This window comes from Netta rufina, assembly GCF_964035555.1.
Source record: "Netta rufina genome assembly, chromosome: 2".
Lineage (NCBI taxonomy): Eukaryota > Metazoa > Chordata > Aves > Anseriformes > Anatidae > Netta > Netta rufina.
Window position 1 is genome coordinate 55,848,991 of NC_140124.1, and position 17,727 is coordinate 55,866,717.

At 34.0% G+C, this 17,727-nt stretch overlaps 1 protein-coding gene across 1 annotated transcript in view; it reads right to left on the reverse strand.

Annotated features, from left to right (window-relative positions):
- The window catches only part of CNTNAP2 (contactin associated protein 2), a gene marked incomplete at both ends in the record, with an annotated part of 1,150,499 nt that overhangs the window by 579,588 nt on the left and 553,184 nt on the right, over positions 1 to 17,727 (reverse strand). Inside the window, one exon of the mRNA XM_084306678.1 lies at positions 16,356 to 16,620. Coding sequence (XP_084162804.1) covers positions 16,356 to 16,620 — 265 coding nt within the window. The remainder of the gene's footprint in view (positions 1 to 16,355; positions 16,621 to 17,727) is intronic.

A 17,727-nucleotide genomic window follows, 5' to 3' on the forward strand; every position in this document is an offset into this window, starting at 1 on the left:
CCTCACCTTCTACATATGCTTTGCTTAAGTAATGATTGGGGTTTTCATAATTTGTTGTCAGAATGACTCAGAAGAGTGGCACTATGTCAGGCTTCAGGTGATGGATGAAGTACAAATACGGAAAAAGATACTAAAGAGTAAATACTCTGTTGAAGACCATTATCTGAAAAGTCTCTTAAAAAATCACATTCATAGGACAGGTTTTCAACTGATATATTTCCTATCTGTCTGCATGCTTGTACACTGCAAGAGCTTGCATGACAAAGTAAGAAGTGTTTGATAATATTAGTGCTTTTTGATGAATTGGTTAATTATAACACAATCCAATATAACAATTATCAGTTTATGAAAAACAAATTAAGAATTCTCTTAGGATTATTTTTCAAAATGTTGAACCTGTGTGTTTAATTTATTTATTCATATTAATAATTTGGTTCTGGAAAGACAAACCAGTAGAATTTCAAAGATATACTATCTGTGTGAGGAGACATATAAAGCAAATATATGAAATTTGGTGATGTTATGCATAGTGTATGTGGAATTTTCCACAGTTACTATTCTGAAAATCATTTTAGGACTGACTAAAGTGGCATAGAACAAGAAATGTTGCTCAGCATATTTTCATGAGAAAACAACTTCTGAATGCTTGAGTTTGCAACATTAAAATTGGATTAAGTTCATTCTTAAGAAAAAAAAAAAAAACAAGCACAGAACAAACTCTCAATCAGCATATCTTTTTAACGTTCTTCAACAGCCTAAGACATTTAATGAATGCTGAAATATAGAAGGATGTTCTGAGTGCTTTACCAGAACTGTGTCCCTCTTCCATATAGGACAGTGCATTGTGGATTATTCCTATGGTAATTTTAATAGTGCAGATTTTTTTTGAAGTTACAGTTAACTGACCATAAAGGAGTAAAATACCCACATCTCTTTTTTTTTTTGTTTGTTTCTTCCTGTGCTCAAAGAAGGGGAGGAAGAGAAAGAGGTAAAGACTGATCATATTCCTTTTAGCTATCCATAGAGCTACAACTCTTCCATTTCTTGTGTTAAGAATTTCTTCAATGACAAAGAACAGCATTAACAAAAGTTCTTAATGTTTAGTCCCAAGGACTCTGCTTGCTTTGGCATCAATCAATGAGAATTGTGAAGAATTGCATTGTCCATTGATTTTAAAGTGCAATAGAGAAAATAAGGACTTCGTGTAGGTACCCTCATGGATACTTATCTTTTAAGAGTGCTTAAAAAGACTGGAATTTTTTTAGATGTGTGAGAATTGCAGAAATCTTACTTTTCAACAAAAGAGATATCATTTCTATAGGAGCTAGGAGGGTTTGTTTGTTTGTTTGTTTTTGTTTTAAGATGTTTCTCCATGGCATAATTTCTTCAATGGCTCTTGAAGGTTTCACAATTTAGTGCCAATTAATTCTTTTCGTGCAGTTTCTAAAATATTGTTCTCTTTGCCTTTCAGAGTAGTGTGTGGGATGGTACATGAGAATGAGCAACAGCTGGCATTTCCTTGTAGTCAGCCAAGCAGTCTCTCAAGAGTGCAAGTGGCAGAACCCTATTAGATCTTCCCTATCAGAGACCTACCTGGTACAGTGAGGACCCTTCTTAAAAAGCCCTATTTGGAGCAGAAAATCTGATACCAAAATTTAATTAGGTTAATGACTCTGTAACACACTAGATGGCAAAACACAGTATTTTGAGCTCATATTTAATTTGAAATGAATAAGAGCTTTTGTTTTTGTTGCATGATTGCAGTAACATTTTTAAGACTCACCTAGTCATAGCACATAAATTGTATTCTACAGATACAAACCCCTTTCTATTTGCTAATTCACATGGAGAAAAAAAAATACGTGCTATATTCCTTTTTGAGGTAGCAGTATTTCCACTCTAACTTAATTTCCATATTAAAAACAATTAAATTATATTTAGTATCAAATTGTAGATCATATTCAAATTTTATATCATCAACCAGCTCTTTGCAATGCAGAGATTTCAAACTAAAGAGTTCCCTCTATGAAATGAAAATTTAAGTTGACAGGTTAAGTCCTAAAGGATCAATTGACAACTGATGACATACTGAAGAAGGGCTTTCTGACTCCTGTTCCCCCTGCTTCTGACCCCTGCTCTCTCAGCTCCCCCCTACCCTCCCACCCCCACCCCCTTTCAATTAAATGAATATGCAACAAACTGAAAACAGAATTTACAGAGGCAGGCAGTGAGTCCTGGCAGTAGTGACAAGCATCAGACAAGCATTATTGACATGGTGTGAACTGTAATGCATGGTAGGGGGAATGGACCTTATATATTTTTGCACCACTTGCTGCTGCACTTAGATAATGCACAGAGTAACTTTAAAAAAAATGTGTTAAGAAAAACAAGTTATATTGCAATGCCCTTCTCAGAAGCTATCAGACTCAAATTTTTATCGAATTTAAGTTGGCCTGAGACTCTGATTTCAGTACTGGATGTGGCAGCATCACGTTCTTTCCAGGCTGTGCTCTGCATTGTACAAAAGGCTTTCAAATTCTGCTGTTTTCAGTGTGAGATGAGTGTATTTGGCAGCTACAAGGGTGCTCAATAACTCATAATAACATAATATCATGTTTCCTGTGTGATTATGCTGGTTACGAGTGGAGACTAGACCACATTGTTACTTCAGATTTCTGCATGCCTAGATGTATTAATCACCAAAGATAATGGACAAAAAAATGTTTTATTTCATTATTATTATTTTTTTTTTTTATATCTATTTGGTAGTTTAGAGGTTCAGCTTAATTTGAACTTTAAGTTCCAAACATTTCATGTTTGTCTTAGGATTGTGGGTACCCACATGCCTGTTAAAACTTCCAAATGACAAAAACAGATTTGAGCTGGAAGCTTTGATCCAAACTGAACTTCAGCTTGATTCTATTTAGCTCTGTTGTAAGGATGTCGATGATAACCAGAAAATTTAGAACACTAATTAATTTTAAAATAAGAGTTCATTCTTAAATTTTACACCATTAGTTTGCTCATCAGTTTAATGACAATACATATCTATTTTTTGAAGCCAAACCAAATCAAAACCATAATGAATTCCACAAACAAACTAATATTAATTCCATATATTATATATATGTAATTCCAAATATATATTCCACATATATAATTCCAAATATATTCCATATATTCCAAATATTATTCCATAATTCTTCTTAGCAAGATTTGGTTGACATAACTGAATGTGCTTTCATATCTATTTAAATGAAATAAAATATTTCTCTTGTGCCTATAAAATATGATATGAGAAAGCCAACCAAAGTGATATGAACATAAAAGTAACATTACTACTGAATTGCACTTAATGTTTTTTTCTGTTTATCATTTAAAACAGATTTCTGAAACATTACAGAATTCTTTCAAGCTTGTTGGATTTTCTTTCCCCCATTAGAAGTGGATGAGTTTTCTAAAATCATGGCTGTTTAGAAAAGCTCTGTGAAAGCTGAATTTACTTTAGGAAACAAACTACAGAGCTACTTGTTTAATTTATCTTTTTAAAAAACAAAACAAAACAAAACATAACACAAAGAAACAACAAATTAAACCTACTAGTATTTAGCTAGTACTGTGTAATTTCTTTGTCTTCTTGTACTTTTATATATAATATTGGTGCTGAATTTTTTTTTGAGAACATAATGTAAGGTATTGGACCTCAGACCATTTCCATAGAAACAGGAATTTAGCACCCTATGTGAAAAAAATTCTAAGGAAGTTGAAGTGATTGATAAATAAGTGAGTACAGCTCAGTTAACAAACCACATTATATTCTAGCTTTCTGTTGAGCTAGCAATAAGAGACACATAACAAACGAAGTATTGGTATTTATTTATCTACATATGAAAAGCTTATTTGCATTAACCTTTATTTATCATTTATCTACAATTAATTCCTCTCTCAGCCTCAATCTGCCTCAGTGTACAGTTACATCTAATTGTTCTTTCTTTCATACAACATTTTTCTAACCAATCTCACACAGATTCATGGAGCTTCAGTGACACAAAGAAAGACCTTAACAATTCTGGGAACACACTCTGCTCAGGAAAAAAAAATAAAAAAATAAAAAATGTTTTCTATTGACTTGCTGCATTCCCCTATCACATGATTGTTAAATAGCTCACTACTTACAGAAAAAAATATTAGCTCTCATTAGCAGAGACATCCAGTGTCTCTGATTCACTGTCATGGGAATGCCCTGGGAGACCTGAAGCTGAAAATACCTAAAGAAGCTTTCAGAAAACAAAAAGGATAAAAATGATGCTCACTCATTCTACAAGCAAACAAACAAGCAAGCAAACAAACAAAAAATATATATTGTGTTCAGCTTTAGAGCTTCTGTTGCATTGTCTGAGATGATCTTCCTTCTGAGATGGTCATACTTCTGATATTTGTTTATGCACTTTACACTTTTAATTTAATTTAATTTTTTAAATATTATTATTTAAAAGCCAAAACCTTGTACTAATTACAGAATAGCCTTAAGGAGACTTATAACACTGATCACAGGGTCCTAAGCAACAGCACTCAAAATTCAGATGTGATTGACTGGCATATGGGACATGCTTCTAGTAACATAACTATTTATTATAAGTAGTAATATTAGTTAGTAGTAGTAATATTAGTAGTAATATTAACATTATTTCCAGTCAAAAATTGAGTTGTAAAAATCCACATTTAAGCAGCTAAAGACAAAGGGTCCAAGACCAAAAGGCCTACATTAGGAGAGATCAGAAATAAAAGAATCATGTACTAAAACTCACAGACTTGAAAGCATTTTACTACAAACAAAAGCTGAAAAGCAAAGTTTGTACTACACTGATCAAAGCAAGAAAGAAATAGGTACAAGCAGAAGTAAGTACATTCTTTGTGCTCTAGGTTTGTTCAACAGAAAAACAAATAACCCAATGTTATCTTGCCAAAGGAAGATAAAATGGTTCAGCAATTTATTGTTTTTGTTTGCTTTTAAGTGGTCTGTTAGCAAAACAGCATTCTCTAGCTCTGCTCTCAATTTTTTGAGGATTTTTTTATTATTATTTTAAATAACATTATTTTATGTGGCCCTGTGTATCTTGAGCAGTCTTCTAAGAAGATTACATATAAATTTGATGAGATATATTGTATTATATTACACATATATAATTCTTTATTAATACCTTATCAATATGCCCTGCTGTTTGTGAGGAAAGAGTTAAGACTGGATATCAGGGAGCCCTGACATGTTATGCCATTGCTTTATTTGATATTTCTTTTGAACTATACAGGGAAAGTTCAACACTCTATCTCTCTATCTTATCTATCTCTCCACTGTAAGAAAGAGAATTAGTGAATGCTTATTGTATCATAATGTTTTACGCCTTTCTAGTCATAATGTAGAAAAGTAAGCATCTCATATGCATTTTTTTTTCAGTATCTCAGGCACCTTCAACTGAAACCATAACAAAGCTCCTTATTTTTGTAATTGTAACTTCCAATTGCAACATCTATAGTAAGAGTAGAACAACACTTTGACTTAAGTGTGGATACAAGCAATAGACTACATTTCACTGTAGCAAAAAGATTATCGTTCAAACTATTGGTGGAAACACAGCTATAGTTCTGAACAAAACATTATTGCCACTCACTGAAGTAAAGCAAAGGCCCATGAACTTCTTCTGAGACAAGACTTCATCTCAAAGACTTGAAATAATTATTAACTGGCTGTTTGAAAATCACAATCAGTGTAAATTTGTGTGAGGTGTAAAAGCACTCAATAAAAATGATTTCTGTTTTTGTTTTTAAATGTGCTGATCTACTACAAAACAAAGCAGAAAGTGTTAAGAAAAGATTGAATTTAGGACATTTCAAATATATATTTTTAAGTTTTAAGTATTTTACATAAATACATAAATGTATTTACACAGTATATTAATATTGCAAAACTAAATATTTGTTTAACAGGCACCAATTGAAGGCAAAGAAGGAAGGGCTGTACTCTGCCTAGTTCTGTGCCTTTGTAATGCTTCAATACATGTAGGTCATCCTCCCGAGACCAGATTTTCTGTATAATATACAGGAAAGCTTTACCACGAAGTAAATTTGATCAGAGATATCACTTGCTCCTAATACTAGAGAAACAGGCTTAGTCTCCTAAATGTGCCTCAGTAACACATTATTCTGTCCTAGATCTAGTGCTATCAGTAATATCTGCCTTGTGTTGCAAATTCCAGATCCCAGAGACATGGCATTTGCTGTAATTGTTTGAAAAGGTAATTGCCTAAGTACCAACATCAGAATGTTAAAAAGGCTGTTTTGTTTGGTGGAAATCTGTGTGCTTGTTCTGTGGTAAAGACGATTCCACTTGGCAGTTGATTTTAATATATGTGTTAATGTAACTACACAATATGCATAAGAAGAACTGTTAAGAGAACTACAAAAGATTAATGAATTAAATCATCATTTATGAGAGCTTATATTATGACATTACACTATTTTAAGTATGTAACAATAAAACCAAAGTCATTTTTGCATTTTAAAAGAATGGAGACTTCAAGTATTGTATATAAAATGTATTTCACATAAAAGATACAGAGGAAGTCATGCCTCTGAACATGTTTTTTCTCTACTAAGCAAATATTCTATAAAGTAGATGTGTAGAATTTTCATTATTTTTCTTCAGTGAAAAACTTCCATAAAATCCCCGTTCATATTAAAATAAACTATGTATTTTATAGTCACTGCTCCTCAGCAAGGCAATTAAGAGTGTATCTTTTATTTTATTTTTCCCCACTCAAATACGTAAACTTAATGAGCAAGCTTTCCAAAGGCAATGTCTTCTGCCATTCAGTTTACAGAATCCAAAGGACTTTGGTTGCTCTGTTTCACCTCAGTGCTCATGTGCTGCTGCTTCAGCACCATTTGAAAATGAAAAGAAGCAATGTGCAAAAAATGCCCGAAGGGACTCACAATATTTTTCAATATTTTTCAACATACAACCAGATTCTCCCCCCCACCTTGTGTACTGTGACCCAAGGATTTCTGCAGCTCCTGTGAACTATTCAGAAGAAAAACCAACAACTAGACCGTGAAGACTATACATGATACCATTTCAAGGAAGCACACTCATAGAAATTGCTTTTAATTCTGTCAATGTCAGTAGAAAATGTCAAAATAATAAAACACATAACTTATTAACAAAAAAAAACAAAAAAAAACAAAAAACAAAAAACAGTTACTGCTAAGCTGTTTTACGAGAGCTGTCTTGCCCATGGAAAAAAAAAAATTAAATTCAGCCTTTGGGCTAGACACCATCCTGTGTCATTGATATAAACCTGGAGGTCAGTAGAAGCACTGTGAATTTTAAATGGCCTAACTGAAAACAGAATCTTTTCTCTAGCACTTAAATTTTATGCAGCATAAAATATGTATGTATGCTTGACAACTTTTCTTTTCACTATATACAAAAGTGACTCTTTCTTCTCTCAAAAAAAAACCACTGTCAAACCAAGAGGGACTGCCAGAAACCTGTCACAGATAATAATCTATTTGCTCAAGTTGCTGAATAGCAATGAAAAAGAAGATATTGAGAGTCAGTTTCCAGGACATAAATTGAAGTTCCATGCCTGTTCCATGTTCTCCTCCCTACCAAATAATAATAATAATAATAATAATAATAATAATAATAATAATAATAATAATAATAATAATTTATTATTTTTTCTCTAATTCCTTAGTGGCATTGTGGTACATATACCTAAAGATTAGATATAAATAAGATTAGATGTTTCAAAATTGTAAAATTCCATGCAAACTCAAATAAGTTTCAAGGGCATTTCCACTAGAAAGAACATTTCTGTTTTTATTACAAGTACAAATGCTGAAAATACCCACCTTACAATAAAATAAAACCTATATTTTTTTCTTGCTTTTGGAGAAGGTTAAAAAGTAGCACTGGGAGTTTTATTTTACTTAAAAAAATAATTGACAGTGGTTCTGCGCATTGTTGTGTCTCCCCAGTTTGAAGTTTTGATGCCGTTATTATTATTTTTAAAAATGATATAACATAGTACATGTAACCAACAATAAAGTACATACCATGGTTCAGGACCCTTGATTTCCCAGCCTGTCCTTTAACGTATTTTCACATGTAAAGGCAATAAAAGTGTTATCTAATAAGTGGAAACTATATAACTGTGTCTCCAGTATTTATTTATTTTCTAATTCCTAAAAAAAATTGTTTTCTTGTTCCGGCAGGTTTTTGCACCCACTAAAGCTCCCTTCTGAAACAACAAATACTGTGTAGTAGTAGGCCACTTTTCCAAACCCGTTAACTACTCTTTTGCTTCTACTACTGTAGGTAAACTTCAAGTCTATAAATACAATATTGACTCTGTGTTTTTTGTTTCTGAAACACCACAGGCTGTGTCTATGTCGTCTTGTAATCAGGAACAGAGAATGATCTTTGTTCTCATGGCCAGTTTGTCCAACACGGTTATTGATGTGGATGCAGTAAGTAAAGGCAACAAGAAAAGCAACTACAATTGTGCCAGCAAATAAAAGTATTTAAGCTATTATAGATGATTAATCATATGTCAGGTTGTCACAAGATGTATTTAGCCAACTGCTTTCTCTCTGAAATAACAGTGAAGTAAAAAGTAAAGTTCATATAGTATTGCTACATTTTCTCACTAGTCCAGTAATCTGCTACAACAAGGTGGACTAAAGTCCTAATATAATACAAAGTCTAAACACATTTTTTCAAGTAACATTAACATCCAAGAAAAAGTGTACAGGAACCATCTCATCCTGTCATTAACAGAAAAATGGTCTTTCATGAAATTAGAAACATAAGCTGAAATAACATAAGGTGCTGAATGTTATTCATGTCAGTGCTGAAAGAATTGGCTGACATTGTTGCAAGGTTACTGTCACCTATGAAAACCAATGTTCAGCATAGGTATATGAGTGCCAGAAATGGGCTTTCTTAAAGTGCTGTTTTTATGGAAGAGGAGGGAGAGCTGGTAAACTACTAAATTGGGGGAAAGAACATAACATTTCTGATATCCAGTAATTTACATAGTAGAAAACATTCCTTTAATCTTTCTTTATATTATATGAATACTCCATGGTGCCCTTGGGATACTTCTGTCAGGTCAGGATGTGCACAAGCACAACAAATACATTTACAGCTCTTGTCTCTATTGTATCATTTTGTTTAACTATTACTCCACTAAAAGGAAAATAATAGCAGAAAAAAACTCAATTAACTTAATCAGCACATGTAAGTCCTGAAAGACCTTCAAACACACACACAAAAAAGTGTATTTTGTCATGTCCTTTCTCACAGTACCTTCTTACTGATCCAAGAAGTAATGCTAGCTTTAACTAAACAACCCTAGCTTACTAAACCAACCTTCACAGCGAGATTTCTGGTCACATTAGTTTTTATTCAACAAAAATAAACACACAAAGTACCCATTTAAGTAAAAACTCATCTGCTTTATGTAATTCAATGATATTAGACAGCTCTGTAGTGTTCAGAACTAAGGGGCTAGTCTTTGATTGAAGTCACAAGAAAATTTTCACTGATTTGACTCAAGCCTGCCTGACAACTACTAATGTGGATGGAGTAAGCAAAGGGAACAAGGAAAGAAACAGAAACTGATTTTGTTTCCTGTCAAACTTACTGAATTAAAAACCAGTCAGAAGTGTAAATTTCCAAATAGTTCTGTCCACCTCCACTGACATAATTTACACTAGAAAGCTAAAATTCCCATTTAGCTATCTAATTTGACTATTAGACCTCTTCCTGAATGAAATTCAGTGCAACATAGTGACTGCTCAAAGGCCTTACTTCATCTTGCAGTATTAAATTACAGAGTGGACTGCAAAGGTCCCTTCTAACTCTCTTCTATAACACAGAGGAAAATGAGGTCAAAATAAGTAAACTGAACTTCAGACTCCTGTATACTTTTAGGAAGCTTGTTAAGATAGTCTGCTTTCTTTTCTTCTCAGGTTTTTCCATCCTTTTAAGGTACCAGTGCAACCAACAGTTATATACTTCTATAACACTTCTGAGTGAAGTATCCAAAAATGGTACCACCTAAATTTTAGAATGCATAGCTTGGTGGGCAACTCTCCAGTGAAAATCAGTGTCTGTTGAAACACAATTCATCAAAGCATTGACTAATCAGTTTTCTTAGTAGAAAAAGCCTTCAGTCGAGAACTCTATTTCTTGCTCTGACTGGTTTCTGCATCTCGGTACAGTGAGATGCAGAAAGAGTCTACAAGAAAACTATGAATAACGAACCCTGCAAGTATGTCTGTTTCTCAGTTCTCTGCGACCCATAAATAAATGAATAAATAAACACAATATTCCTGTAGCTGCATTCACTGTTTAAAGTCATTAACAAAAAATAAATATATAAAAGAGAAATAGAGAGACAAAACGAGACATGTATGGGAAGAAAACAAACAAACAACGGGGATATTCAGACTCTTCTAAGTCATCAAGCTTCCATGAACAGAATTTGTGTCTCATCTTGATCATTCTGAAAAGTGTCTCACAGCCTTTACTTACTAATGTTCAGTGTATAACCTAGTATCAGTTGTATGGGAACGACATGATGGGAAATGTTATCTTCCCACCAGAAGTGCACTTTTGATCTGTATATACACATTCTCTATTTAAACCCTCATATAGGAATAGAGGCAAAAGTACTTCTAAATTCCCACATTTCCACATAAAGTCCCCTGGGAATTTTCACTGGAAGAGTACAACTTTAGATCTGTCAGACAGTAACACGTTGTTACCTTGAGGATGTTATCTTAACCTGAGGTCTAAAATATAAACGAACTGCAATTCAGATAACTTGAGACCTAGCAGAGAGGCGTGGAAAGCTTCCCAAAAGGATTATATGGGGAGAAGTCTTATTTATTTAATGTGGATAAATATGACAAAATGGGATATTCATAGCCCAAGTATTAATAAGTTTATGGTTGAGAAGAGGAACTAAAGACAGCCTTGAGCAGCAGCTGTGATACAAAAGAAGATGTTAAGTAGAAGAGTTGGAACAGGAAAAAAGTAGCTACAAGCAGATGAATTCAATTCAGTGGCAGAAGACTTTGGAAACTGAAAAATTCTCTGTTAAGGTATTATGGGCAAAAGAAGATGTTCCCTTTCAGTGACTTATGAGTTGTACTTTGGGATAGAATCCAGAGGATTTTCACAGAGCTTGTTCTACTTAAGTTGAGCAGACAATGTTTAGAGTTGAAAGATCTCTTTTTAGATTTGAAACAGTCTACAAAAAGCCATCAAGCGAGAAGGTATATGCTTGATTAAATTAAGAGATTATTTATTGTTACCTGTCAGCATGAAAACTTTGCCTTTTCTCCAGAGACACAGGAGTTGTTTTGTATACTAAAACAGGAATTTAGGGTTTGCTGTCAAAGACTGTCAGGAAGCAACTAGATCATTTCTCAGGACTGCTATTTTGAATGTTACTACCGTTGTTTCTTCAGCCAAAGCAGCATTCTTCATTTTTGTTAGCGGGTTACCAATTTTTCCACATGTTGAAAGTTTTGTTGAAAACTTTGGTTTAATTGGGAAAGAATTTGGATAAAGTTTCTGAAACAGGTAGATATAACTTGGCAGAAGGAAAGAAGGCAATTGGGACACAGACTGTGACTTCACTATGCAATGAACAGCATTTGCAGGTGACTTTTAGAAATATGGTTAGTTTTTTGGAAAAGAGACATGGGAGTCTGACATTTTCTAATTGTTGATTTCTTCTGCGCTCAAGAAAGAAGACATCAGCATTAACAAGCTTATAAATAAACACATTTTCATCAACAAGTTATACCTCTAATTTAAAGATCACAGTTTTTGAGTAGGCTGTAAACTGGTGGCATATACTAAAATGAAATGATTTTATGAACTGCAGCAGAAAATCAGAATTCTTTGGTATTGCAAACTATATTAGTCTGTGTTTAAAAAGTTCTTCCAGAAAGCAGTAACACTTATTTCTTTAACATGCTTAGCCCAGCAGTGCAGCCATCACTCCCTTGGGTAAACCCAACAATTTCCAGGAAGTTTCCTTGAATGTATGCCCATGATGCCAAAAGCAGAATTTGCTCCAAAACTATATGGAGCAGTAAAAATAAATCTCCTGACTGTTTCTCTCCTATTATTATACTGGGAGATACAAAACTGTGAAGATATTCATCACAGTTTACTCTGTATAGAAAAGTCAATAGAATGTTTAACTCTTGATTTATACACAAGCTTTAAGTAATTCACTTGTGTAATTTTCCACTGTCAATAGATGATTTCTTCTAATTAAATCTTCTTTATTTCAGCTTCCAGTAGGCCTGATTTTTCTCTTAGTAACAGCAGTTTATTATAATATCTGTAAGCAATCAAATGGTGGTAGTGTTTGAATAGGGCCAATGTAAGAAAAAGGAAAATTGTACAACAGATTTGCCTGATCACAGCTATACTGTGTTTACTAAACATTTAGTTTACATGAAGAAAGTTTACATGGAGGAAGTCTGTTCAGAAGACATTAAGTCTTCAAGACTTACCTTTGTCTCTTTCATATGCACTGAAAACTGAAGACTACATATTAAAGTAAAATATTCTGTTATAATCAAAATTTTGTTATGGGGAAAGAAATGTACACTTTATCAATACATTATCAAAATTTATCGAAAAGTTATAACTAGTTATTAACAAGTTTTTTATTGTCACCACCTAGCTAAAACCCAGGGATCAGACACTGATCTGTTTTTCTGTTGTTAAACAAACTACAGCTATCTCAAGTAAATCCTGAAATTTTGCTTTGCCAGGTCAACACAAAGTCTATTGCTTTTTTCTGGTAATGCAAAAATAATATGTACTAGGCTGTAATATAACCACCCTCATTCTTTTCAACACACTAATGGAAAATGGTATGAATATAATGAAATGTTCATAATACAGATTATTAAATCCTTTAATCAGACGTATAGAGATTAGGCAGAGGCTTGAAAAAAGTGACTGAATGCATAAAAAAAAAAGCATGGTATCTATCATTAAAGAAGAAAATAAAATTCATTTTTTGCAAAGCATAACTTCAGAAAGTTATCCAGAAACTGATAACTACTGTTGATATCAGCATTACCTGTTTTTCCTAACTATGACATGCCAGCACCTTAAAACAAAATTCTTGTTCAAGACCCTAGAGTATAACCAAAGCAGTACTTAATTCTTTCATGAATATTATATAACAAGGCAATGAAACACTAACTTGTAAGCTACTGTATTGATTTTTGTACTCAGGAAAATTCTAATGGTGGAAGAAAATTTAATATATTTTTCATTTAAAATGTTCATTTTACAAAACAGATGAATTCTGATTTCTTGTTATTACTATTCAAATTTTATTCACTTCTATATTTAAACAATTTAATTCACCTTACGATGTTCAGCTGTATTTCATTAATGGGGTGAAGAGAGAAAACTTCTTCCCAAATGAATTGTTACTCTCCTTTTAACCTTTTCTCATTAGAATATATATATTTTTTTACGTTTCCTTAACTTATATTATTATTATATTAATAATATTTATATTATTAATTATATTATATTAACTTATTAACTTATATTAACTTATAATATGCTTATATTACTGACTACAGAGATAACATATTTTCCACAGTAAATCAAACGGTAAACATAAAAAACATTGCCATTCATTGCAGTGAATGGTATCAATGAAGACTGAAATACCTTCACTATAGAATTAAGAAAAATTTTGGCTAAGTAACTAGGCTAACATATACAATGCTTCAAATAATTTGTGTATGTGTGTGTGTATATCTACACCTATTTGCGATCAACTTTGTATTTTCCAACTCATAATTAGGTCATGACTTTGCTAACAAATGGACATGACATTGCAAACATCATACTGGCCATAGCTGATCCAGAAATGCCCATATATAGAAAGTACAATTTAGCAAAATCATAGAATCATACAGTGCTTTGAGTTGGAAGAGACCTTTAATGATCATCTAGATCCAACCCCCCTGCCATGGGCAGGGAAATCTCTCACTAAATCACACTGCCCAAAGCCACATCAACCTGACCTTGAACAACTTCAAGGAGAGAGCATCCGAAGCTTCCCTGGGCAACCTGTTCCAGTGCCTCACCATTCCCATAGTGAAGAATTTCTTATTTATATCAAATATAAATCTACCCATTTACCCACTGTTACCAACAAACCCATAAATATATAATACCCATATATGTAAATCTACTCTTTTACCCATAAAACTGTTACCCATTACATAACATTACATAACATAAAACTGTTACTGCCAATACAAGCCCTTGTAAAAAGTTTATCCTTTTCTTTCTTATAAACCCCCTTTAAGTCCCACCGGAGCCTTCTTCAGGTTAAAATAAACCAAACATCTCTCTCAGGCATTCATAGTAGGAAAGGTGCTCCAGCCCTCTGATCATTTTTGTGGCTCTTCACTGGACTTGCTTTAAGAGGTTCAAGTCTTTCTTGTGCTATGGCCCCAGACCTGGATGAAGTAATCTTGATGAGGTCTCACGACAGCAGAGTAGAGGGGGAAAATCACCTCCCTCAACTTGCTGGCCATGCTTGTCTTGATGCAGCCCAGGATACAGTTAGCTTTCTGGGCTGCAAATGCACACTGAAAGCTCATGTTGACCTACTTGTCAACCAACACCCCCAAGTCCATCTCCTCAGAGCTGCTGTCAATCCATTCACCATCCAGCCTGTATTTGTGATTGGGATTGCCAAGGCTCAGATGCAGGATCTTGCACTTGGCTTTGTTGAACTCCGTGAAGTTCACAGAGGCCCACTTCTCAAGTCTGTCTAGGTGCCTCTGGATAGCATCCCTTCCTTCTGTTGTGCTGTCTGCGTCACTCAGCTTCATGTCATGCACAAACTTGTTGAGTTTGTGTATGTTGTCATGGAGTTTTCATGCACTCCATCCCATCGTCTATATCATTACTTAACATTAAATAGAAGCGGTCTCTCTACAGACCCCTGAGGGCCACCATTCGTCTCTGACCTCTGCCATTAACTGCAACTCTCTGGATGTGATCATCCAGCCAGTTACTTAGCCACTGAATAGTCTACCCTTCAAATCCACTTCTCTCCAATCTGGAGACAAGGATCTTGTATGGAACCACGTCAAAGGCCTTACAGAAGTCTACGTAGATGACATGAGTTACTTTTCCCTTGTCCACTGATGTAGTCACACCATCATAGAAGACAGATGATGACCATACTAGATTGGTCATGCATGATTTGCCCTTCCTGAAGTCATGTTGGCTGTCTCAATTCACCTCCCTACCTTAACATATGTCTTAACATGACTTCAGAGAAGATCTGTTCCATAGTGGACTTGTTAGTGTTAGGTCAGGGATTGGACTCCGTGATCTTGGAGGTCTCTTCCAACCTAGATGATTCTGTGATTCTGTGATGATTTTCCCAGGCACAGAGACGAGGTTGCCTAGTCTGTAGTTCCTAGGATCTTCCTTTCTACTCTTTTTAAAAATTGGAGTGACATTTCCCTTTCCAGTCACCAGGGAGTCCACCTGACTGCCATGACTTTTCAAATGTGATGGAGGGTGTATTGGTAACTACATCAACCAGTTCACTCAGGACCCTGGGATGCATCAAGTATTTTTAAAAGACTTACCAACTGGAACAAACACACACCTTAACTTCCAGAAACAAACCTAATGATTTTTAATTCTTTTACACAGTATTTTTCCAAAGCTTCCTTAGATAGGTACTGAAAGCTTTGTTACTTCTCCAGCATGACTTTGTAGAATATTTAGAAAATGTCATGGTATTTTTCACACCAGCCCTGTGGTTAAAACAACTTGTTTTTTTTTTTGAGGGATAGAGAGCTTCCATATTATTAGGCTACTCTCCACTCAGGGATATCATATCATCTCCTGTTGAAAGTACGTATTTTTGCTGAGAAGACTGAAAGACTGATGGAAAAAAAAAGAAAGTATGAAGTAACACTGCCTCATAGTCAAGGAGTGATATGTCTTCTTGTTTTAATCACAGAATAAGAATACTTGTCTCTTATCTAACAACTGGTTTCTTTTTCTACCTTTTACTCATTGAGATGCATAATAAAGGATCTGATTAAGTATGAATAAATGTGCTGTTACAGCTTCAATTTTAAATTTTGTAAAGCATTTTTTCCAATTTTGAATTCCAATATTCTTTTAAACAACACCAACAAAAATTATATCAATTAAAAAAAAAAAAAAAAACAGCAACAAAAAACACACTTACCTGATGAGATGTCTATTCGGTTCTTCTTGATTTGGGTGACATTGATGTGAACACTGACTTTGCCTTCGTTAATGTCAATTTCAACATTGCCCAGGCCATCTGCAAAGTTGCTGAAGACAAGAAGTCCATTGGGGTTCCAGGTTCGGAAAAGGAAACTGACTGAAAACAGATCCTGGCTTGGGCGACCAGGAACCTCAAGGTAACTGGTGGCATTGAAAAAGACAGGCACTGTATGTGGCTCCACACAAGAAAAACTTAAATTTCCCTAAGTAAAACAGACAAAAAAGCAAAAATGTAAGCAAAATTTTAAGATTCCACTAAATTCATAGCTACCTCTATGTATAACCTAGTATTCTAGGTAGAAAAGTATTCTAGGTTTCATTCAATCCAGAGACTACTGTAGTCAATGTAAGCTCCATGTAAAAATGTGTAAAAATGTGTAAAATATTATCATTATTGTTATTATTATAAGGTGGTAGTTGACATTTCTGTTTTGCCTAGAGGCTTCTGCCAAAGAAGTGGCTTAATTATATTTTGCACTGTGCATATACATAGTAAGAGGCAGTCTCTGCCCTGAAGAGTTGTAGTGTAACATAAAGCTTAGAGGAACACATTAATATTCTCAGTTCAATCCATGAGAAACTTGAACTTGTTCATGGTAACCAAAGAAATCTATAAGATGGCAATAGTTCATTAAATAGAGTTTTCAAAATACCCTTATATCACCATGTCAAATCAGCACAACGTGTGAGGTTGTAAAAGAAGGACATATAATACGTTGTGAACAGCTAGCTTCTCTGTTATGTTTTCTGATGGATAATACTAGACAAGCTAATACTTTATTTTATGAAGTTGAATGATTTGGAGTACCTGATCATGAACAATGCCTAATGTTTTTGGTCAATTAATCATTTTCTCTGTAAAAGAAGTTGAGTTTTGCACACTATAAAATTTCACTCTTAAGGAAACTGACAAAAATCCAGTCAGGTATACTGATCACAAAAGCTGTAAAACATACCTGTAAGTAAGACCAGAGTTATGGACATAAATTTTTCACTCTGGTTCGGATGTCATTTCTCATGAGAGAACACAATGGCAGGCTGTATTATAGACATATTTTTTCCTTAGAAATAATAAGCAATATAAAGCTCTTATTTTACCATATTCCTCTAAGGAGATCTCTGTCCAGAACTGATATTTTAATGCTTCAATGAATAGAACAGGAAGACTTGCTCTACTGAAGAACTGTTCTACCATGTGGCAAAGAGGACCTTGTTCTATGGTTAAATTTTCTGCTGCACTGTGGAAAAATTATACTCTAGTAATTTCAATTTATTTTGATAAGGAAAGATTTTGTCTGATGCAGTATCAG